Source organism: Cricetulus griseus, chromosome 7 (genome assembly GCF_003668045.3).
Source record: "Cricetulus griseus strain 17A/GY chromosome 7, alternate assembly CriGri-PICRH-1.0, whole genome shotgun sequence".
In the NCBI taxonomy this organism is placed as follows: Eukaryota; Metazoa; Chordata; class Mammalia; order Rodentia; family Cricetidae; genus Cricetulus; species Cricetulus griseus.
Genome location: NC_048600.1, coordinates 69583734 through 69606396, shown reverse-complemented (window position 1 = coordinate 69606396; position 22663 = coordinate 69583734). Strand labels below are relative to the sequence as shown.

The 22663-nt window shown below is 48.7% G+C and overlaps 1 protein-coding gene and 1 non-coding gene across 3 annotated transcripts; both read left to right on the top strand.

The window, feature by feature from the left end:
- Positions 1-23: 23 nt before the first annotated feature.
- On the top strand, positions 24-22663 carry Sparc (secreted protein acidic and cysteine rich). Of its 2 annotated transcripts, none has more exons than XM_027427454.2 (10): positions 24-173; positions 9212-9281; positions 11383-11454; positions 12082-12169; positions 13360-13481; positions 15663-15783; positions 17903-18036; positions 18537-18685; positions 20862-21010; positions 21573-22663. In XM_027427454.2, exons 2-10 carry the CDS (start codon positions 9225-9227, stop codon positions 21599-21601), a joined length of 921 nt encoding a protein of 306 aa, XP_027283255.1. In that variant the 5' UTR covers positions 24-173; positions 9212-9224; the 3' UTR covers positions 21602-22663. The 2 variants fall into 2 exon arrangements, with proteins under 2 accessions (XP_027283255.1, XP_027283254.1); XM_027427453.2 differs by having other exon boundaries at positions 11380-11454.
- LOC113836871 lies at positions 10948-11050 on the top strand. Its single transcript, XR_003487393.1, has one exon. It is a non-coding gene; the product is annotated as a U6 spliceosomal RNA (small nuclear RNA).

Below are 22663 nucleotides of genomic sequence, written 5' to 3'. Positions count from 1 at the left end.
GGAGGAGACAGAAGAGGAGGAGGGCCTCTGGGTGGAGGCGGAGGGTGAGACAGACCCTGCCCAGAGCTCCAAGTGGCTTCCTGCTGCTTGCCTCTAAACCCCTCCACATTCCTGCAGCACTTCAGACTGCCAGAACTGTTCTGCCGCCTGCCTGCCTGCCTGCCTGCGCCGAGGTATGCACCACCCTGCCAGCCCCTGTCCTTCTGTAAGCTGCATTAGTCCCTCTGCCCTTTCACCCACAACTAGCCTGTAGTGGGGGTAGCGGTGGGCTAGGAGGTAAGCTGAAAGGAGGCTTCCCTTCAGGACACAGGCGGGAAGCCTGTTGCTCACTCACGGGAGAATTTGCTGTCTCTGTAGCAATAGCACTTTCTCTCTGTGTGTTCTCCCGTGGCAGAGGCTGCTGCTCTGTCTTCTGTCACCCTCGGTGGCAGCTGTCTCCTTTTCTGGGAATCTGATCCTCATTTGCCCATCATAATTGCCAACCCGGAAAGATTCTGGCTGGCATCCTGCTGGTACTGGCTTTCTATTCCAGGAGAACAGACAGCTAGTTCTGGGTCAGAGCACGGTTGTCCAAATGGGACTTTGCAAGAAGGATAATCCCATCCGTGAATAGCAAAGGAGAGCCATTCCCTTCAATCAGTTCCTCTGGGGAAGCTCAGGTCCCTCGAGTCTCTGTCCACCCCCACATCACCCAGTGGCGTCAGTCAGCCTGCAATGCTATTGTCTCTATCAGCCTGGGATTGCCATTGTTCCCATCCTAATTCTGAGAGCTGGTTATCACAGGAACCCACCAACAGTTGCTCTTACTGTATCTAGACATCTGAGAAAATCAACAATTGATACAACCCAGACACAGGGAGTGAGGTGATTGGAGGAGGGACATGCGGGGATTTGGGCTCCAGGACACCTTTTAGACCTCACTGCAGAACCATCCCAAGACTTGGACCAGCAGTCTGTGGGATGCTTGTCTGCTCCGAGATGTTCTGTGAACTACTTTCTGTGTGCGACACCCAAGGTGACTGAGATAAGTCTCACCTAAAGGGAACAAGCATCAGGCATCTTCCCTAGGGAAGCATACCTGCAGGGGAGAAAGTGTCTCCACTGGCGGTTCTCTTGGTTAAGTTTCTTGAACGATCCGTGCAGCTAGTGAAGTGAGATGCAGACCCTACATGGAGTGGCAAACTTTAGGCAGTTTGTGGACGATCTCCCAAAGGCATCTCCCTTGGATTTAGCCTTCCTGTCATAAGGGAGAGGGTTAGTCCTTGGAGTACCTGAATTTCTGTAAGAATTTCCAAGCCAGATCACCAATTGAGCCTGTCAACTGGACTTTGAATAGCTTCAGGGAGTCTCTGGAAGTTCCTGAAAAATGTGTGTATACTGTAGTGATGTGTGCGAATGTGCAAGTGTGTGTGTGTGTGTGTGTGTAAGAGATGATGGGTGTCCACAGCTTTCAGGCTTAAGATTTACTCAAACAGATACCAGACCCCCAGAATAGCGAAAGGGTGTGATGCGGAGAATTGAAACAAATTTGAATTTGCTTAGGAGTAAGCCAGAAAGGAGTGGTTGGGAGAGGAGAGAGTTAACTCAGCCATCAGCTGCCACATCGACAGGGCGGCACTGGGGGGATGGGGAAGGGTGGGAGGGAAGGGAGGAGGGGACAGCTCTGAGAAGGAGTCAGCTTTTGAAACTTTCTCCAAGCCCCACCCACCAAGAGGCTCTTCTCCCCGGTGACTCATTGGGAGAGGAATGCGAGTTGCCACGGTAACCTTTTTTTCCCCCTAGGGTCTATGCCTACTGGATGGGAGGGGACTCTGGGAACGTTCAGGGGCCGTCATGTTCCAGTCCCCCACGCCACAACCACCCCACCCTATCCCCGCCCCAAATCAAGGACGACAGCAGATTCCTGGCCCTGTCCCCATCTCCCACGTTCCAGGGCCCCCAGAACCATGATACGCCTCTAGAGCGGCCCTTTGCAGGACACGGGGTTCGGGTCTGTGCTTAGAGGTGTTGTTTGACCTTGAGCTAATCTGTCTTCTTCCTGAGCTCTGACTTCCTCCCTGCAGTAACCGCAGTCCCTAGGAGAGGGTGCTAGATGGAAGGGGATAATGCACGCGCTGGGAAGCGCTCCACACATCTCACTAGCTCCTAGCCGACAGATTTTTTTTAACCACAGATAGGCTTATTCAAAGCGTGGTTTCTTCTGTTAGTTCCAACATTTGGGGTCCAGAGACATCTTAGTAATAGCGCTGACAGGAATATTTAATACATTGTTTAAATTAATTTCAATTTGGGGGTCGTCTTGTCAATTTCCCAAGAGCAGTGAGCCCTCCACTACCGAAAGTCTGGCGATCTGGGCTGGGACCAGGACTCAGTCTGAAGTGCTTGCTGGGTAAGCCTGAGGACCTGAGTGTTGATCCTCAGCCCCCACATGGGGAGCCAGGTGTGGTGGATGCCTGTCTGTAATCCCAACACTGGGGAGGCAGAGACAAGCAGATTCCTAGGGCTCACTGGCCAGCCAGCCTGCGCAGCTGGCTCATTAGCTTCGGGATAGTGAGAGACCCTGACTCAATAAATAAATAAATAAATAAATAAATAAATAAATAAATAAATAAATAGGTGGGCATGGTGGCACAAGTCTTTAATCTCAGCACTAAGGAGGTAGAGGCAGGATCTCTGTGTAGTGGCCAGCCTAGTCTATATAAGTGAGTTCCATGCTAGTCAGGGTTTCGTAGAGAGAGCCTGTCTCAACAAAACAAAAGGAGAAGAACAATTGAAGAAGACACTGACCTCTGACCTACACACACACACACACCATACATGTACACATTGCATACAGGAAAGAAAGGAAGGAAGAAAGAAAGAGAAGAAAAGAAAGGGCAGGTATTGATCAGAGGCATGGGTTATATTCAATGGTAACATTGGGAAAGATGCTACCTGTCTTAGCCTCAGTTTTCCAATCTGTCAGGCAGGGATGATCTGAGCTCCATATCCCCTGAACCTAGTCCCAGGTCCTGATTGCCTTGGAAGGAGCAGCACCCTGCATGTTTAATAGCAGCCTTCTTTCTTGTCTTAGAAGAGGAACAGGAAAGAAGGCTTTGGTGGCACCCTCTCTGTGTAGATCCTCATCCAGCTGTGGGCTCTGCAGCCCAGTGCACAGCTGGGCTTTTCATTTCCAACTGCAACTTCCCATGTTGAAAATAAGCTTTACCCAGGTGGTGGTGGCACCTGCCTCTGAAGGCAGAGGCAAGTGGATCTCTGAGTTTGAGGCCAGCTTGGTCTACAGAGCGAGTTCCAGGACAGCTAGGACTACACAGAGAACTCTGTCTTGAAGAATAAAAAAAAAAAAAAAAGAAAGAAAGAAAGAAAAAAGAAGAAGAAGCTTTAAATAGCAGAGGCTGTGAAGCAAAGAATGTTTGCCTATTGAGGCCTTCTGGGCTGGTGGATGAGTCTGGGGAGATAAACAGGTAAACATATGGGGCACAGAGTTTAAATATGTAGATACTGACTTTAATGGCTAAAAATAAGTGCAGAATGCAGCCATACCCTCACATTCTTCTCCCTGAGTGATAGACACACACACACACACACACACACACACACACACACACACACACAGAGGCACACGAGTGCCCCCTTTATTTCTAAGATACAAAAGTTGAAACTCAGAAAGGAAAAGTAATTCACTTGAGATTATACAACAGGTTGGTGGCTGAGTCCAGCCTCCAGATCTTTGGAACCTTGTCAGATTCTGGCCAGTTTGGAACTGACTGTACTTGGTAGACCCTAAATCATGCATAATACATAATTAACAGCAATTCTTCCCTCCTTTTGTTGGCCAACAGTGGCCTGCCCCAGCCCACCTGACTTGGTCATTAGGCCCAAGGCCCAGCAAACGTGGCTTATAAGTGGTTTCTTAGTTGCTTTCCACTGGTCTCTCCTTGGCCTTTAACTTAGACAGAAGGGGAGGCTGGCACCAGCTTCCAGCCATCCCTGGGGATCGAGGAAGCTACCTTTCCCCTATAGTGTAGTGTGTGGATCCCTGCTCCCTCCACCTCTCCTGTGACTCCAGGGACATCTGTATTGCATAGGATCAGGGCCAGGGCCAGCAAATGATGACTTAACAGAAGCATTTTTAAAGAACAGCCACTGCCTTGGACAGAGATGTGTTGGGCAAAACTCTGCTTTTGCCTGCCAGTCCAGAGATATCTACTAGGGAAGCCATGAGCAGAGATAGTGACTTGGTCCTTCCAGGAACTGGACATAAAATCCTGGGTTAAAGGATCTCTTTGGATCATTTGTACTAATTGTGGCACTAGGATCTCAGACTTCAGTGGAACAAAACAATCACAAAAAAGTTTAGATAGTTCTGAATTTTTGCCTCAGAAACCACCTTGCCCTAGGAATTTGAGTGAATTATTTTCTCTCTGTAAGCCATGAGTTTTTTGTCTAAAAGTAGAGGCATGATAAAGAACTATCATGTGGCCCACAGTGGCAAGCTACTAGTAGTGGCTATCAAAACTCTCAAGCCACTCCAGACTTGAAGGGGAAAAGATTATATGATTGATTAGTAATGTCTGCCACATACACAGGAAGAGTATGGGGAGATTGGTATGCTACTTATCTACTGCCTTTGGAATCCCTTAGTCCTTTCCAGATGTTACATCTTGGATACTTTGATGTTTCTTATCCCCTCCATTTGTGGTCACCCCTGATGCAACAGGGATGGCTGTACATTGAGTCCCTTCCTTTTGCCTTTATTTGTTCTGGAGAGAATTGAAAACTTGGCCTGGGCTGCCAGCAGGATCCAGTCACATGGTCTGGAGGGTGCAGAGGCAGCAGGAACTCCTCCAGCCTGGTCTAGACAAAGTGAAACGTGGCATTTTAGGAGACTGTGGAATTTCAGCAGGGCTGTGTCCAGCCACAAACTCTGGAGCCTCCTCTGAGCTGCCAGAACCAATTCTAGGTTTTAACATCTGTAATGCCCTAACTGCTTCCCATAGCTTCATCCCTTCTAACAAGAAATAGAAATAAAAACAAGGAATCTGGTGCAAGTGAGAGGGAGCACTCCAAAATCTTCTGAGCTAACTCAGGAATGCAGAACAGACAAAGACCTTAGGGGCTTCCTTGCCCAAGGGTGCCTGGATGTTTCTAGGGGAACCTACAGTTATTTCAAGGTGGCTTAGGGTGTTGGAGTATGCAGTGCCCTCAGACCCCAATATTTCACGCCTATCTCTCTCTTTCTCTCTCCCCCCCAACCCCCGTCTCTCCCTCTCTCTCTGTGTCCCCTCTCTGTGTGGATGTGTGGATGTGTGGATGTGTGGATGTGTGGATGTGTGGATGTGTGGATGTGTGGATGGGTGTACCTGCACTTGTCTATATGTGCTTGTGCAAGCCAGAGGTCAGCCTCAGCTGTTGTTCCTCAGCTCTGTCCACTTTGTTTTTGAGACAGGGTCTCACACGGGCCTTTATCTTGCTGATTCAGCCGGCCTGGCTGATCAGCAAGCCCCAGATTCCTCCTGTTTCTGCCTCTCCCTAGTGCTGGGGTTACAGGCATGTGCTGCCATGCCCGGCGTTTACATGAAAACTGGGGATCTGAACTCAGGTCCCCATGCTTGCCATAGCAAGCACTTTATCAACTGAACTCCCCCTCCCCAAATCCCTGTTTTTGTTTGTTTTTAATTTCATGCATGGACATAGTCACATGGTCCAGCAAAGGCCCTGGGTTCTTCTGGAGCATGCTTTCTCAACAAGACCTTCACACTGGCAGCATTTCAAGGTTCAGGAACCCCTGGAGCCTGGCCTGGTGGTGCCCAACACTCAGGAAGCAGAGGCAGGAAGATCACAAATTTGAGGCCAGCTTTGGCTACATAGTGCGACCTTGTCTCAAAAAACAAAACAGCCCCTCACACCAAAAACCCCAAAGCAACCAAACTGGGTGTGGTGATTCAGGGTGGTAATCCCAGCATTTGGGAGGTGGAGGTGGGAGGATCTGGCATTTGAGACCATCTTTGGCTACAGACCAAGTTCAAGGCCTGCCTAGCCCTTAGGAAGTTTTCTGAGTCTGTGGTTCTGAGCCACACTGTCTAAAGGCCCACAGTTTTAAGATTGCCTCTGGGCATTTATACTCGGTGACATCTCCATGTCCACAGGGAGCTCCCAGGATCCCCCGTCAGGTTTGAAGGAAAGTGAGCTGGGGGCTGGCTGTACTTTTCCATCTCAACTCTTCCATCCACAGAGCTAGACAAGTGACCTCTGCTTCAGGTCCTGCTGGCAGCCCAGACTGAGTGGTCGGCTCTCTCCAGAACAAATAAAGGCAGAAGAAAGGGACTCAATGTACGGAAGAGGGGGAGGGGGTGCCAGGGTGCCATCCAGGGGTGTCTGCATTTGGTGGTCACCAAGCCAAGGGTAATACACCTCCACTTCCTCCCCTGCCCAGGGCATTTTTCCTGCCTACATCTCAGGCCAGTTTGGCTCAAGTGGGCACCATCCTGATGACCATCCCAGGAGCAGGTGGCTGCCAAGGGAAACATCACACAGTTGAGAGACCATGCTGATACTTGTCACTCATGTGCTAGGCCTTGGATCTAGACCTCATTCTTCTCCTCTGTACTATTAGGCAGAAAGACCTGCCTCAGGCCATCCTCGGAAAGCTGGCTTGTGAAGACTCTGAAGCTATTTGTATGTTCCCAGCATGCTTGGACCTAGGTTTGAGTGTGGAAGGTCATGGCTGCCTCGTACCGACTACAGTGTCTTAACCCTGTGCTCTGACCTGGCTGGGTGACTATTGTGCCTCCAGCTATCTTTGAAGGGTGTACCCCAGCCTCTTGGGTCAGAGCTATATTATAGAACCTCAGAGATGTGTCTCATGGGCAAGCAGGGAATGCAGCTCTTCATCCAGGATAGGCAATGGGTGCCCCATCTGCTTACCCTAACATCTACAGGAAAAGGAATCAGGTTGGGGAAGCAGCACCAGGCAGAACTAAGATGTAAGAGTTTTTATGTCAGTTTTCTCCCCACCCTCACACAGCCTCCGGGCTTAAGGCCATGAACCACTCCAGGACTTAGGTCCTGAAACAGGGCAGAACAAGGGTGCAGGATGATGGAGGCAGGGCAGTCTTGGGGTTCCAAGATCCACTCCTTCTCCTGCGCAGACAAGGCACCCAGACTCAGGAATGGCTCTCTAACTCTCTAACCCGAAAGTTTTCATGTGTCTGGTCTTAGCCTGGCTACCTCTTCAGTGATTTGACTTCTCTGCTATTGAAGCTTGGACTGGGTGACGTGTGGGCTCTAGCTGCCAGCCCCACTTTGATCTTTCCATTTCAAACAACCTCAGACAAGTCCTTCATTGATGCCCTCTCTCCTGTTCCATCTGCCCAAAGCCACACGCAGGGGATGCTGAACCCATGTTTTCCAAATGGAGACTCAAGAAGGAAAACAAGTGAACAACTGTGAGAGGGGAAAGAATGTTCCAGAAGCTGACTAGAAAAGGAAGGCTAGACCCTTCTGTCAGGCAGAGCTGTCCTGAAGCAATAACAAGCTTCCAAATCAATTCATTGACTTCTTTATAGTTTTACTTCATGCCCATACCATGAAGTAGGGGGTGAGGCCTTTTCCAGCTTTAGCTAGCACTGGACTATTATGATCTATTCCTCCTCTGACTGTTCTGCTACTCTGAATAGTACTGTGGTGCTGTAGATTGAGTTCAGGGTCTTGTGCATGCTAGCCAAGCACTATACTATAGTGCTACACCCTCAATTCAAAGGTATTTGGGAATCTGGACTTTTTTTCCCCCCAAATACTATTACCCAAGGGAAGAAGGTGGAAACCGGAGGAGGGGCTATGCCAAGACCAGCTTTCCTTGTGTTTGTTTGGTGTCAAGGACTGAAAGCTAAGCATATGTTCTGCTCCTCTGCTATACTCCCAACCTTCCATTACTATAAGCATTTTAAAGACTGCATCCATCATCTCGAAGTTTACCTCCTCTAACCCTGTTGACAAACAGGGAGCCAAGGTTTAGAAAGAACAAAGAATTTAACCCATACATAGAGACAATATCGAGGTTGAGAACCCTGGGCATTGACTCCAAGCTTAGTAGCTCTGCCCATGTTGCCAAGGCATCTCCCAGCACCTAGCTTTATCAATTGAAAATGTCTTAGAAGAAGCTAGGATTGATGAGGCTGATGGGAACTCTTGGGTAATCAGATAAGGAAGATATTGCTATTGTTCCCTTGGAAGCCCTTAAGGGGCAGAGGGAGCACGCTTTGCTTTGTGTATCTGTAGAAAGAGACAGAATAAACCACAAGCTTGAGGGAGTAGATTTAGGAAGAACTTTCTAGAACCATTTGGTAACAGAAGTCCATCTGGTTAGCTCAAGGAGTCAAGTGTCCCCATCACAGGTCCCTGAGTCATCAGCTGAAGTCTGCTCCAAGGTCCCTTCTAGGCTTGAGTGTGAGAGTTCAGAGTTTAGCATCTAGAAAACTGTGTCACAGCAGTGACCAGGGGGACTTTCCAGATCTTAGCTTAACACAGGGACACAGCTGGGTGATTTCCCTGGAGGATTCAAAGAACGCTGTTCCTCTGGACAGAGAGGACAAAATGCGACCTCAGGTTTCTACCACCCCAGAGCATTGGGCTTTGTTTTCAAGTGTATCTCATTGTCTCTGATTCCCGTTGACTTCTCCCATTGCAGAGGAGGGAGTGTGGAGGGGAAGAGGAGTAAAGGGAGGGGGAGAGGAGGGAGGAGTGAAGGAGGAAGAGCTTGAGGAATAAGGGGAAGAGTCTTAAAACAAGAGGGATCAAAGAGCCCAAACTTGACCTTTTAGCCTGTCATCTTTGTTCAAAACCTGAAATCAGTGTACTTAAAATGGAGACTTCATCTCATGACCATAAATAGAAAACTCTCTGCCTTTGTCCTCAACCGAAGGAAACTGGGGGTGGGAAGAGCCAGGGTGCAAACAAACCAATTCCATTCACTCACAGCTGCAGAGTTAGTTTCACTTGGAAGCCCCAGGCCACGTCTGCTTTTTGCATTAACAAGTTGGACAATGGTTGTTGGAGGGCTAAAGGCATCTTAGCCATAAATGAGGTTTCCTTTTCACTGCCAAGACATTAACACAGTCTTGGTTAACATTCCAATCTAAAGTCACCTTTCACCTCTCAGGACCTCAGGAGGAAGTCTCTCTTGCTGACCCATATTCTCTCTTCCCTGCAGGGCTCCCAACACCATGAGGGCCTGGATCTTCTTTCTCCTTTGCCTGGCCGGGAGGGCCTTGGCAGCCCCTGTAAGTACCCAAAGATGCCGTCTGAGTCCTAACTCATTCCACTTTCTCCAATTTCTGAACCTGCTCTGGTTGCTCGAAGAGACAGCAGGACTGGGATGTGACTCAGTTGGCAGAGTGCTTGCTTAGCATTCATGCACAAAGCCCTGGGTTCAGTCCCCAGTATCGCATAAAGCCAGCCTTATGGAACAAACCTATAATTCTAGCATTTGGGAGCTAAAGGTAGGAGGATCCGGAGTTTAAGGTCATCTTCAGCTATATAGTGAGTTTGAGGGCAGCCTGGGCTACATGAGATCCTGTCTTTAAAAAAAAAAAGGGGGGGGGGCTAGAGAGATGGTGCTGTGGTTAACAGCACTTGCAGACGACCTAGGTTCAATCCCCAGCTCTCTTGTGGCGGCTTACAACCAGGGGCTCTGATGGCCTCTTCTGACCTCTTGTGGGTACCAGGCATGCATATGGTATACAGACATACATGCAGGCAACACACTCATACACATAAAATAAAATAAATAAATCTAAAAGAATTTTTTAAAATATGTAAGTCTTTTTCTTAAGTCAACAAGGTTAGGAGAAATAATGGGAGGGAACTCTTGGGTAAAGGTTCCAAAAAAGAGAGCTTTCTGTAACCCACAGGTCAGAGCTTGCACAGTAGTCCAGGTTCCCTTTAGCAGGAACTGGTCTCTGAGGCCATCAACAGCAGGGATGAAGGCCTGTGGGTGGGAAGGAAGCTGGGGAAGGACCTAGGCCCTGGGAAAGGAACAGGTTGGCTTCTGAGTCCACGAAGCTATTTGATTATAAGTAACTGACTCCAATTGAATTGTGGGGAGTAGAGAAGACGAAGGCAGAGATCATGACATGGGAGGCTTTTGGAGGCCTGGGAAGCGGCAGCCCAATCAGATCTTACAGTAAGACAGGCACTGGGCAGGCTTACTGGGACAGCGAGAGGTTGTCATGGAGTGAACCAGAAATGACCATGACTCTAACTTCAAGGAATGTGCTGGATTAAAAGTAAGACGAAACAAAAAAGAAACATTCCAAGAGAGCCAGTCTGGCCAAGTGAGGTCCTAGCCCCCACTGCTTCCAGGGTCTTACTATATATGGTTCACCTCCAATTCCCAATAGTAGGTTATATGTGCCACTGTGTCTGGCCAGGAACAGCTTCTTTCAATCCAGCATTCTCTGCTCGTTTCACTAGGGGGCAGATGGCAGCCTCTGGCCTAACTCATCAGACAGGCAGATTTTGACTGAAGATTTGGTGAGGTTGCCTTTAATTGTGGAAGTGATTGCAGCCAATCAGGGCCTCAAAGTTTTGTGTCACCCCCAATGGTTCCTCTTGGAGTCTGAAATGTCAGGAGGGAATTTTCTAGTAACAATAAAATGAAGTCACAGAGGGTGTTCATTTTGTCCAGGTCTCAGTTTCCCCATCTGTGAATTAAAGGAGTCGATCTGTCCCTTGTTTTCAGGTTGTATTGAGACTTGACTATCAGAAATACTCCTGCAGTAAAATAATGGATGGGCTAGATGGTTTGGTGGGAAGTATATAGAAGCCAAGTGTGGTGGCTCAAGCCCATGATCCCAACCGATGGAAGGCTAAAACATAATTGGCAAGTTCAAGGCCAGCCTGGACACTGTAGTAATATCCTGTCCAAATGAAACAATGAAATGAAGGCTTGTTTCAGCAGTAGACTGACTAAAATTGGAATGATACAGAGAAGATTGGCACAGCCTTAGTGCAAGGGGACACCCAAATACATGAAGTATACCATACTTTTTAAAAAAGAAATGAAGAGGAGGCTAAAGAGATGACAAACTGAGTTTGATCCCCAGGACCTACATGGTGGAAAGAGAGAACCAACTCCCACAAGTTATCTTACTGTGGCGTGGGTGCTCACTCCATCCTGCACATAACAACTCACACATACAAATGAAATAAATGTAATGACATTTTTTTTAAAGGAAGGAATGAGGGCGAATGGAGTTGCATTGTGTTCTCCAGCCTGAGACCTCAATGTCCCCAGCCTTGTGTTCCCAGCAGTGACACTTCAGAGAGGAAGCTGGCATTGGCCTTGACCAACTCTCTGAATCCTGTTTTCCTTTGCAGCAGCAGACTGAAGCCCCTGAGGAAATAGTGGCAGAGGAAACTGTGGCAGAGGAAACTGTGGCAGAGGAGACAGGGGTGCGTATGTGGTGTGGTGGTGGTGGTGACCCCACCTCTGACCCCCTTCTGCTGGGTGCCTTCCTTGGCCCATCCAGACAAGTGCAGTGGGTCTCTTCACTGGAACGGGACATACATCCTCTCCTTGTGTGCACACAGAACACAGATATTAACCTGAGTATCTCCAGACAGCCCTGACTGTTCCCCAAACCTTCAGTTGAGCCCCGAGGTTGGGAGGATTCAGAAATGTTTGGGTTTCATATTTTTTCTCTTATTCCCCACAGTCTCCCCTGGTGTGAAACAAGGGGACCACAGTTGGGACTGGCAGGCAAAGAGGGCTTGGTATGCCTTTTGTCCTAACATCTTGGAGGCCTCTGCTTTATCTTAATGGAATTTCAGGATTCTAGACATATTTAATACAGAATAGTCAATTGAACAAACTAATAATAAATATATGGCTCCACCTAAATTCTCCACCCTCTTGTTTACACTGTGATCTGGGCCCAGCCCACTTTTCTCCAGGATGTCCCTCACACTCTCTTGTGGGTTTCTGAAGCTTCATGCAGGCCCCTCTTTCTTCTCTGCAACTCTCTCCCAGGTCTGGGGTGGTGTGAGGACCTCAACCTCATTCTTTCTCTTCCATGCCAGGTACCGGTGGGTGCCAACCCAGTCCAGGTGGAAATGGGAGAGTTTGAAGATGGTGCTGAGGAAACTGTGGAGGAGGTGATAGCTGAGAGTAAGTCTCTTCCCTGTCACTTGGCACATCTGGGTTGCCTTTGCCTACTTGGAGGCCCAAGGACAGCGTACAGGAAGCTTTCTGACTAAGGGGATGCATTGTGGGGCCCTGGTAGCTGTGGAGGGACAGCTGGGAATCCTCATGGCCAGGGGAGTCTGGGATATATCTATTTATAGCCAGGGCATCCAAGCTGTGAAGGGCAGAGGAAACTCCACAGTTGGGTGTCATATTCCCACAAAGGTTATGGTCACATCTGGTCACCAAGATTCCCCCAGGGCCTCAGCCGGACTCAAGCTCCTCCCAGGAGCCCATCTGAAAAAGCTGACTGGCTCATTCAATTTCCATTTGGCCCAAGGAAGCAGGGCCTGTAGGATGCAAATTCTAATGCCTCAAGTAGAGAGGGAGTGACTCAGGGCCCAGGCTTCAGCCCACTGACTGAGGCATCTGTATATAATGGATCAAGGACATGGACTTTGGAAGTAGAGATTCAAACAAGGTTTGAATCCTTTGAACCAGGGCCTCCATATCTTAACAAAGCTGGAAGCCCCAGGGAAATGGCTCAGTGGGTAAGATCACTTGCTGCACAAGCAGGAAGACCCAAGTTCAAATCCCCAGCACCCACTTTAGCTTTCTTGAGGGGACAGTAAAGGATGTTTGGAGAGAGCTGGGGAAGCAGGGGCTTAGGCATGGGGTCTTGAGTCATTTCCTTTTCCTCTTCCATGCCCAGCCACTGTTTCCTGTCCTAGCTGGGCCCATTGTCTACTGTGGGTCTGGATTGTTCCTTTTCCTTTGTGGACACCTGATTCTGTTCCACTGAACTTTACAGCTCATGGAATCCATGACAACAGCTCAATCTTCCAAGTCATTCTAAAAAATGCTTTGGATCCAGAAATGCTGCAATGTGGTTGCTCATCAGAGAGCTGAGAATCTAGTTTGGTTATTGGGGGATCCATATGCACCCAGGCTTCTGAATCCTAGACTGAGATCCAGACCTTGAACTGAGTCTCTAATCCCCAGACTGAGCCAGCTGCTCCCCTCAACTCTATGGCTGAGCATAGAGGTTTGGGGATGTCCAAAACTCTGCTGTTGGGAGTCCAGTACAGCCAAAAGATGTCAACCCCAAACCCCCACCTGTGTGTTGTCGGGGGATGTGCCATGCTGGTGAGCTAACACTATGTTCTGTCCTCCAGACCCCTGCCAGAATCACCACTGCAAACATGGCAAGGTGTGTGAGCTGGACGAGAGCAACACCCCCATGTGTGTGTGCCAGGACCCCACCAGCTGCCCTGCTCCCATTGGCGAGTTTGAGAAGGTAAGAGTGGGGACCTGGTTCCTACAAAGCACTGTGTGCTAAACAATCTGGGGCCATGGGGGAACCTAGCAGCTCCATTCTCAGAAGTCCTCTCCCTAGGACCAGTCACAACAGGAAAGTGGAGCTGAGTCATAGTTGAGAACCTCCTTGGCCCCACCCTTCTAGCCGCTGATGAGAATTCAAAAGAATTTACTCGTACCACCAGGCTCCAGGCTCTGTGTTGATCATGATCCCTAAGTGCTACATAATCTCAGATGGAATGCACTCTTGTTCATAATTTTGTTATTTTTTTTTACATTTTATTTATAATGTGTGTATGAGTGTGTGTATCATGCATATAGAAGTCAGAAGACTTGCTAGGGTCTGTTTTCTCCTTCTACCATGTGGGGTCCAGGATCCCAACTCAGGTCATCAGACTTGGTGACAGATACCTTTACTTGTTAAGCCATCTCACTGGCCCTGTAATGTAGTTAGCAAAGCATTGTGCCCATAGATGGGGGTCCAGGATCTGCTTGAAGGTTGACTGCTAACCTCATCTCCATCACTTGATGGCTGTGAGATCTTAGCTAAGGTGCTGAGCATCTCTAAGTCTTAGTCCTCTCATGACTGAAAAGGGAGAGAGAATCCTGAATGAGAGCTGCTGTGCATTTGTTAAAGGATGCCAGGTAGCTGGGCGATGTTGGTGCATGCCTTTAGTCTCAGCATTTGGGAGGTAGAAGCAGGTGGTGGTTCTCTGTGAGTTCAAGGCCTGCCTGGTTTACAGAGTGAGTTCCAGGACAGCCACGACTGTTAAACAGAGTGTGACTGTCTCAAAAAACAAAAACAAAAACAAAAAAACAAAACAAAAAATGAATTTAAAAATAAAAATAAATAAAAGAATGAAGGAATAAGGCTTTAAATCAGTGATAGACACTTACCTAACATGTGCAACCTATTCAGGTCCAGCACTGCAAAAATGTTCTCTCCAGAGACTGGTCTAATAGCTGAGTGTGGACCAATCCTAGATTCCCACTGGGAGCATGGGCACTCTGCCTAAAGCATCCGCTGCCAGTAGCCCATGTCCAGTGACTATCCTTGTCAACTAGGGAATGGTCATCAGCTGAGCTCCAGACCCAAGGCCATGGCCAGCCTTATGTTGCCATCTTTCTTTCCTTCCTTCCTTCATTTATTTGTTTGTGTTTGTCTGTTTGCCCACATCTGTGTATGTCAGGGTGTGTGTTAGGAGTCAGTTCTTTTCTTCTACCAAGTGGATCCCAGGATCAAACTCAATTCAGTAAGCTTGGTGGCAAGTTTTTGTTTTTGTTTTTTTGACACAGGGTTTCTCTATGTAGCCCTGGCTGTCCTGGAACTTGCTTTGTAGACTAGGCTGGGCTTAACCTCACAGAGATCCACCTGCCTCCACCTCCGGAGTACTGGAATTAAAGGTGTGTGCCACCATGCCTGGCTTGACTGTCTTTACCCTCTGAGTCATTTCACCTATCCCATTGTGTCTTTCACAAGGATAATGGTTCCTGGCTTGCTGTGTACTTTTGTCCATGTATGCATGTCTTTTCCACAGCCCTATCTCTTTGCTGTCCTTGAAGAACCTTTCATGTCTTGGCCCTGACTCAGTTGTGCTTCTGCTCCAGAATCACCCATAGCTCTCATATGGTGGGACAGTGGGATCTAGAGTGACTGTATTAGTCAGTGTTCTATTGCTGTGAAGAGACACCATGACCACAGTAACTCTTATAAAGGAAAACATTTAATTGGGTCTGGCTTACAGTTTCAGAGGGTTAGTCCATTATCACAGTGGGAAGCATGGTGGCGTGCAGGCAGACATGGTGCTGAAGAAGGAGCTGAGAGTTCTACATGTTGATCCACAGACAGAGGGAAGAAACTGTTACACAGGGCATGGCTTGAGCATCTGGGACCTCAAAACCTGCCCCCAAGGACCACTTCCTCCAACAAGGCTATACCTCCTAACAGTGCTACTCCCTATGGGCCTGCGTGGGTTATTTTCTTTCAAACCACCACAGTGGGCTACTGTTCCCTGATCTCTAATTCACTGTGTGTGTGAGAACTTGGCTGTTACAATTTGTTGTTTGGGTTCCATTGTCCTTATCTCTGAAATGGGAAGGGACAGGGATACTAGGTCGGGCTTTGGGATTGAAGGAGAGTTGCCCTGTGCTTGACCAACAGGTGTGCAGCAATGACAACAAGACCTTCGACTCCTCCTGCCACTTCTTTGCTACCAAGTGCACCCTGGAGGGCACCAAGAAGGGTCACAAGCTCCACCTGGACTACATTGGACCATGCAAATGTGAGTGTCCTCACACCTTCCAGCCTCCTTCTCAGGGAGACAGCTCTGTGTTCTCACTCTTGCCAGCTCTGTGATCTTGGTTAAATTTCATCCCCTCTTTGAGCTACAGTGTACCCATTCACAAAATGAATTCAGGCCATCTTATCTCCTGGGAAGAGACAGCCATCATAGGAGTATGTTTTAGAGAAGATTGAGGATGTGCTTTCTTTTTACTTCTTTTCGTTTTGATTTGTCAAGGCAGGGTTTCTGTGTGTAGCCTTGGCTGTCCTGGAACTTCCTTTGTAGAGTAGGCTGGCCTCGTACTCACAGAGAGCCACCTGCCTCTGCTTCTCAAGTACTGAGATTAAAGGTGTGTGCCACCACTGCCAGGCAAAGATGTTCCTTCATAAGGCTAACTTAAATCCTTCCTACTTCAACTCAGTAATACCAAAACAATGTTTGCCCTGGGCCCGCAGAATATTTTAAATGTCTTTCAATGTGAATGCTCTTCAAATAGGGAGTGCCTGGATCTGGGGAAATGGCTCAGTGGATAGAGTGCTCACTGTATAAGCATAAGGACCAAGTTCTACCCTTAGAACCTATGTAAAAAGGCTAGGTTTGGTAGTACACACTTGGACTCCCAGGACTGGGGAGATGGAACCTGGAGGATCCCTCCAGGCCACCAAGAGAGCATGTTTCAAAAAATAAGTCAGATGGTTCATGAGGTGTGATATCTGAGATTGACCTCTGGCTTCCACACATGTACACAAGCATATATGACTGTGAACACACATCTATTCCATCATACTCCTTAGCTCCCTTTTCTAGAAGCCTAGGGATTTTGAAGAGGGATGTCAGGAGCTCTTACTGGCCCATTGTTAGTGACCCAAGCTACAAATTCCTTTTTTTTTTTTTTTTTTAAGATGTATTTGTTTACATATTCCGTCAGATCCCATTACAGATGGTTGTGATTACCATGTGGTGGCTGGGAATTGAATTCAGGATCCCTGGAAGAGCAGCTAGTGCTCTTAACCACTGAGCCATCTCTCCAGCCCCCAAGATCCAAATTCTGCTGCCTCTATGGTTGCCTTGTCATCTGAGTTCCCCCAAGACACACTCACTGCCTGTGAGACAGCATAAGCTGTGTATCTACAGCATGTTCTACAAAGGGATTCTACATAGGGAACATCCTACCCCATGGGCCAGAACTATAGCTAGGTGGTAGAGTGATTGTCGAGTGTGCACAGCGGCCTAGATCCCATTCCCAGCTCTGCAAGCCAAACTGAACCAAACCCAAACAAAGGAAGGCCCCTCCCCTGCCTGAGGTTTTCAGCTGAAGGAAGTGAGGGCAGGAAACAAATGTTCCAACAGTTATCCCTGAGCTCTTAATGATGGGGCTGGGGTGTGGAAGGGAAGGTATAGATTAGAGAGCCTTAGAGAAGACAGGGTGGAGAAAGTTGGGGAGGCTTGAGCATGTTCTAAGGAGCCCTTAGTAACTGGATGCTGCTGCCTCTAAGGCCACCCTCCTCCCCAGTCCAGCTCCATATGGAGCTTTCCACTCTGAATGGCAGTGGTCCTAGTCTCAAAAGGGTGTTTCTTTGGATTCAAAGCTATGGAAGAACATGCACCAGATTCCCTCAGGTATCCATGCTAACCGGATGCAGGCTGATGTTCTGATAATCTGGCTGCAAGCAAGAGCCTTCTCTTGCCCACTGCTAAGTCCAGTGACAGGAGAGCTTGAATGAAATCTCCAGATGTAACATTCTGGGGTTAAGATCTCTAAAGAGTTTCTGGGTGGTGTGCATTCTTGAGCCTTCTCCCCACTGCTGGACCTATGGGTAGAGGTTGTTACCTTCTAGGGTTTGGCTTCCAATTGTTGAGATCACACCCTGCCTATCACCTAGAAAGATGCAAGAGCATCTGGGTGGTAGTGTGCCTTATCAGGTCAGGGGCAAGTGGACACATGCAGTCTTCTTTGCTTACCATGTTGTGAAGGGTCTGGCTCAGAGGGACAGAGATACCATGGCCAAGGTTGCCCAGTGAAGTGCCTGTGCGGTAGGACAAGAAGGAGAGAGTAGCCAGGTAGTATGTCTGCCCTCTGGCAGGTCCAGGTTGACTAATCTTGTCTTCTGTGCCCTAGACATCCCCCCCTGCCTGGATTCTGAGCTGACTGAGTTCCCTCTGCGCATGCGTGACTGGCTCAAAAATGTTCTGGTCACCTTGTATGAGAGAGATGAGGGCAACAACCTCCTCACTGAGAAGCAGAAGCTGCGGGTAAGTGGCTTCCTCCCAGCTTGGACCAGTGTGCCTGCTATTGATTTCTCTGGACCCTGATGATAGAGATCTAGGGCCAGTTCCTAAAACCAGGCCCCAAGGTGGCCTACGTCCTACTTTGCAGGGTGCTTTCACCCTGGATTCCAGGACATAAACTTCCAGCTGCCTTTGGAGGCTCTGAGACTGTCCGTAGCAGACAGATCCAAAGCATAGCCCTATTTATTCCTTCTCCATCTGAGTCAACAAGCCTTCTTTGGTGGGCATATTTAGCCCCATAGAAGAGACCTCATCTTGATTTCCCAGCCCCAATTTATTAAGCCTCCTTAGGCAGTGGTGGCATGAGGCACGTGGTACTATGGCCTCCCCATCTATGGACAAGCTACTGGCTTCCACCAGCACCTCTCTCTTCTTCTCACTGTGGGATATGGCCTTGGGTGGCCTCTTGTCACAGATAGGAGGGAGCCTCGACCCTTGGTCACCTGATGATTCCACACCTATAGGTGAAGAAGATCCATGAGAATGAGAAGCGCCTGGAGGCTGGAGACCACCCTGTGGAGCTGCTGGCCCGAGACTTTGAGAAGAATTACAACATGTACATCTTCCCTGTCCATTGGCAGTTTGGCCAGCTGGATCAGCACCCCAGTGATGGGTAAGATTCGGGGTTCTCAGGACCATCGGCTCAGCTCTGGCCTGGACTGAGTTCGGTTGGGGTACTAGATGAGTCTATAAGGCCCCTCAGCAACCTTTGTTGCTCCTCAGCCCAAAACTCCAAGGTCTACTTAGGGTTAGAGCAGATGGAACAAGCATCCCGAGGAAAGATGAAGGCTCAGGCGGAAGAAAGCCCTGAGACCTTCTAACATCAGAAGTAGGATTCATCAGTACAAGGAATGGTTCCTATACCTGTGAAGGCAGGGGCAGTGGACCCATGTGTGCAGACAGAGAGTGTTCAGGAACAGACTTCAATGCCACCCAGGGCCAAGGCATAGCAGCCTTGCTCATGCCTCCTATGTGCTTGCTCATAGTCCTTCAGCAGACTAGGAAAGCCATCCCAATGTCCCTGTCCCAGATCCAGCCTGAAGTTTAGCTCCATGGAGCCTACCTGTCCCAGAAGTTTCTAAAAATTTCAGTCAATGGCTTCCCCATTGCAACTTCCTGACTTGGGTGGTGACCTGAGCATTAAGGAGACTGCAGGGAGTTCAAAGAGCAGTACCTGAGCTAACACTGTGTAACACACACACACACACACACACACACACACACACACACACACACACTGCTGTCACTGCTGGCCTCCTTTTGCAGCTAATAGAGTAAGAGGCCCTGTTTAGCTCCCAAAGAGGCAACTCATTTGATCCTTCCTGCTCTTTGCTTTGAATGTCAGAAACAGGTGGTCACTCAGGGGGCACAGGCAGGGCCACCCTGCTGGCATGTCTGGGAAAGATACCAGGCCAGGAAGGCTCCTCTGTGAAATACTCAATGCTAGCTCTGTGTCCGGCTGTGCTCCAGGACACTGCCCACCATGCTGGTTGACCGTGTCTTTCCTCCCCCCTGCCTCACCCCCCTCCATCCCCTCCACCCCCCACCCCCACTCAGTGCCTGGCTCTCCTAGGCTCTGGGAAGCTCTCAGCTGCTCCTCTCCCAAGCTCTTGCTGTGGCTGAGATCCAATTGAATGATACAGGGGTATGAAGGGGAGAGTCCTAGGGGACATCCAGATCCCATGAGCCAAGTGGCCTAGAGAAAGTTCTAGATGGATTGCTGGGGCTGGATGGCTGGGAAAATGCTCCAATCTCCTCTTGGTCAGAGTTGTAGGTGGCCTTGCAGCTGCCTGAGCCTGTTTTCTTGCAGGAGAGTGGAGGAGGGTCCAGGCCAGGTCAGATTCTCTGTGATGCTTCTTGTAAACAGGAGGCTGTGAAGAACATTGGAGTCATGGTGTCCCCTGAGGTCCTTTGTGGGTATTAGTGTTATAGAAACAATTAATTGGGATTCTGAAGAAAGAAAAGAAAAGGTCATGCTCTGGAGTCTAGTGGGAGGGACCTCAGAGGGCAATACTGCGGTCGTTCATTGCATGACACATAGAGGATGGAAGAAGATCTTGTGCCCTTCCCATCTCACTGCCCAGCCAGCCCTGGCTCAGCCACCCCCCACCCCCCAAGTCAGAGCCATCACAAGTTTTTGTTGTTCACGTATTTCTTATTTTTAGCATTGGGGATAGAACCCAGGGCCTGGAATGTACTAGGCAAGCCTCTGACTAAGGAATTCTAGGAAGGAACTCTTGTCATTGAATCACCTCACACCATAGCCCCTTATCAGAGAATTTAGTCCAATACTCTACCACTGAGCTGTGTCCCCAACCTTTTACTGGTAGAGTCTCAATGGGGGAATCCTAGGCAGGTGCTCTACTGCTGAGCTACAATCCGCCTATTACAAGATTGATGGGCCTCCCTTTAGAGCCTTTTCTGGGCACCTGCATCTATATACCATTATCTGAACATTGAAAATCTACAGTGTGGTCTCATTAGATTTTTGACTTACCATAACTGAGGTGCTGAATATATTGTTTCTATGTCCCCACCCCTCAGCCAATGACCCTTACAATGAGGCCATTGAGACTCAGGACTGGGATAGCCTATTCCTAACCTTGTCAGATGGAGGAGGAAATTGAAGCTTAGAGTGGGGTAATGTGGCACTGTAGGTCCCATTATAGTTCCATGGTAGAGAACTGTGGGTAAAGCCAGGATCCCAGCCCTGGACTCCTACCACTGGCCTCCCATATTAGGCTTTGGAGTCTCCCATGCTCACACCCTTCCCCACTCTTCCCTACCAGGTACCTGTCCCACACTGAGCTGGCCCCACTGCGTGCTCCTCTCATCCCCATGGAACACTGCACCACACGCTTCTTTGAGACCTGTGACTTAGACAACGACAAGTACATTGCCCTGGATGAGTGGGCCGGCTGCTTTGGCATCAAGGAGCGTAAGTGTTGGGGCTCAGGGCAAAGAAGTACCTGACGGATGGGATGTTGTGACTTCCCCTCTGGTGGCTCTGTCTGGTGTTTGTCTATTCTGTCTATTTCCTTTGCCTGTTTAACTCAGCTCTACTGTCTTTGTCTTTGTGCCCTGAAGATCTTTCCTGAAGGCCAAACATTAGTTCTCACTCCATATAAGTGCTATTTTGGGAACTGGCTGCCTGGGGAGAGGAAGCAGGAAGTACAACTTGGCAGTTAGTTCAAGAGATGGAAACAGGCTAGAGTCAGGGAGATCAAGGTCACTGGCCCCTGGTCCTGGGATGGGAGGGAATCCAACAGATCCTAGGATGGACACCAGGCCTCTCTGTTTTATTAGCTATAGTGATTATACACACTGATGGATTTCACTATGATATTTTCATACATCTACAATGTATATTTTGATCATCTTCATGGCTCATTACCCTCTCCTGCTCCCACTCCTATTGTCCCCCTCCTCTTCCCAACCAGCCCCCTTCTGCTTTCATGTCACAGAGCCTTATTTTAACTCTGCCCCTTCTTCCTTTGCAGAGGACATCAACAAGGACCTGGTGATCTAAGTTCACACTTCCTTCTGCAGTCCTGAATTCTCTCCCTCCAATGTCTCCCCTTCCACTCCCCCCTCATTTAAAATGTTTGGATGGTTGGCCGTTCTGCCTGGGGATAAGGTGCTAACATAGATCTAACTGAATACATTAACGGTGCTAAAAGGAAAAAAAAAGATACTATAACCTAAGTCATGGCAGTTTCCCACATAACTCGACTCTGGGGCATGGCCCATCCACAGCTCCCTTGTCCCCTGCACTGCCCAGTGTCTCACTGGCTGTGTTGGAAATGGAGTTGCACGAGCTTGCCGCACACAAGCATGAGGTATCTTTAGCTTTCATTCCTATTTTCCACTTGACTCTAACACTCTCTCATTCAGACTCTGTGCTGATTTCATTTTGGGGTGTGGGCTCCTTGGGGTCTTCCCCTGGTGGTTCGGAGATAGGCAAAGGGAAGTGGCAGACACAGGGTACAAAATCTGGACAAGGATGCTCTGAGACCTGAGGGTCCACCAGTCAGAACCCAGATAGTCATGGTAGCCTAGGCCAACGACTGAGAGAATATTCCAGAGCTGTGATACGCATGTACAGAGTCCCAGCAGCCCAAGACCTCACTATCTCCTCCACTCTTCAGGCAGTTTCTTTCTGTGTTTGGCTGTTGGTTCAAATTTTGGCAAGCCATGGGACTATGGGTGGACCAGAACATCTCACAGGATTCTCCTAATCTACTGATTATGGGCACTGGGAGGCTGTTTTAGGAAAGTGAGACTCAAGAGGAAGACAAAGAAAGCTGTACCATAGAGAAAGTGAAGCTGGGCAATTGGTTTGATTGTCATGTCAAGATGGCTGTCATACAGTTTCTAGCATGCCCCCACCCCCACCCTGCTGGCAACCATCTACTAACCAAGAGAAACTTGCAAGTCAATGGAATGGTCGGATCTCACAGGCTAAGAATTTGTTCACCACCTCCAAGCATTTCATGAAAAAGCTGCTTCTCATTAATCATGCAAACTCTCACAAAGACGTGAAGAGCTTGACAAATCTTTCAAAATAAAAATTAATGACTTAGAAACTGCC

Bases quoted from the DNA above. Each gene is read 5' to 3' on its own strand.
- Sparc (XM_027427453.2), top strand. From the start codon at position 9,225: ATGAGGGCCTGGATCTTCTTTCTCCTTTGCCTGGCCGGGAGGGCCTTG. The intron at 18,037-18,536 runs GTAAGTGGCTTC...CCACACCTATAG, and splicing joins CTGAGAAGCAGAAGCTGCGG to GTGAAGAAGATCCATGAGAA. The intron at 21,011-21,572 runs GTAAGTGTTGGG...CTTCCTTTGCAG, and splicing joins CTGCTTTGGCATCAAGGAGC to AGGACATCAACAAGGACCTG.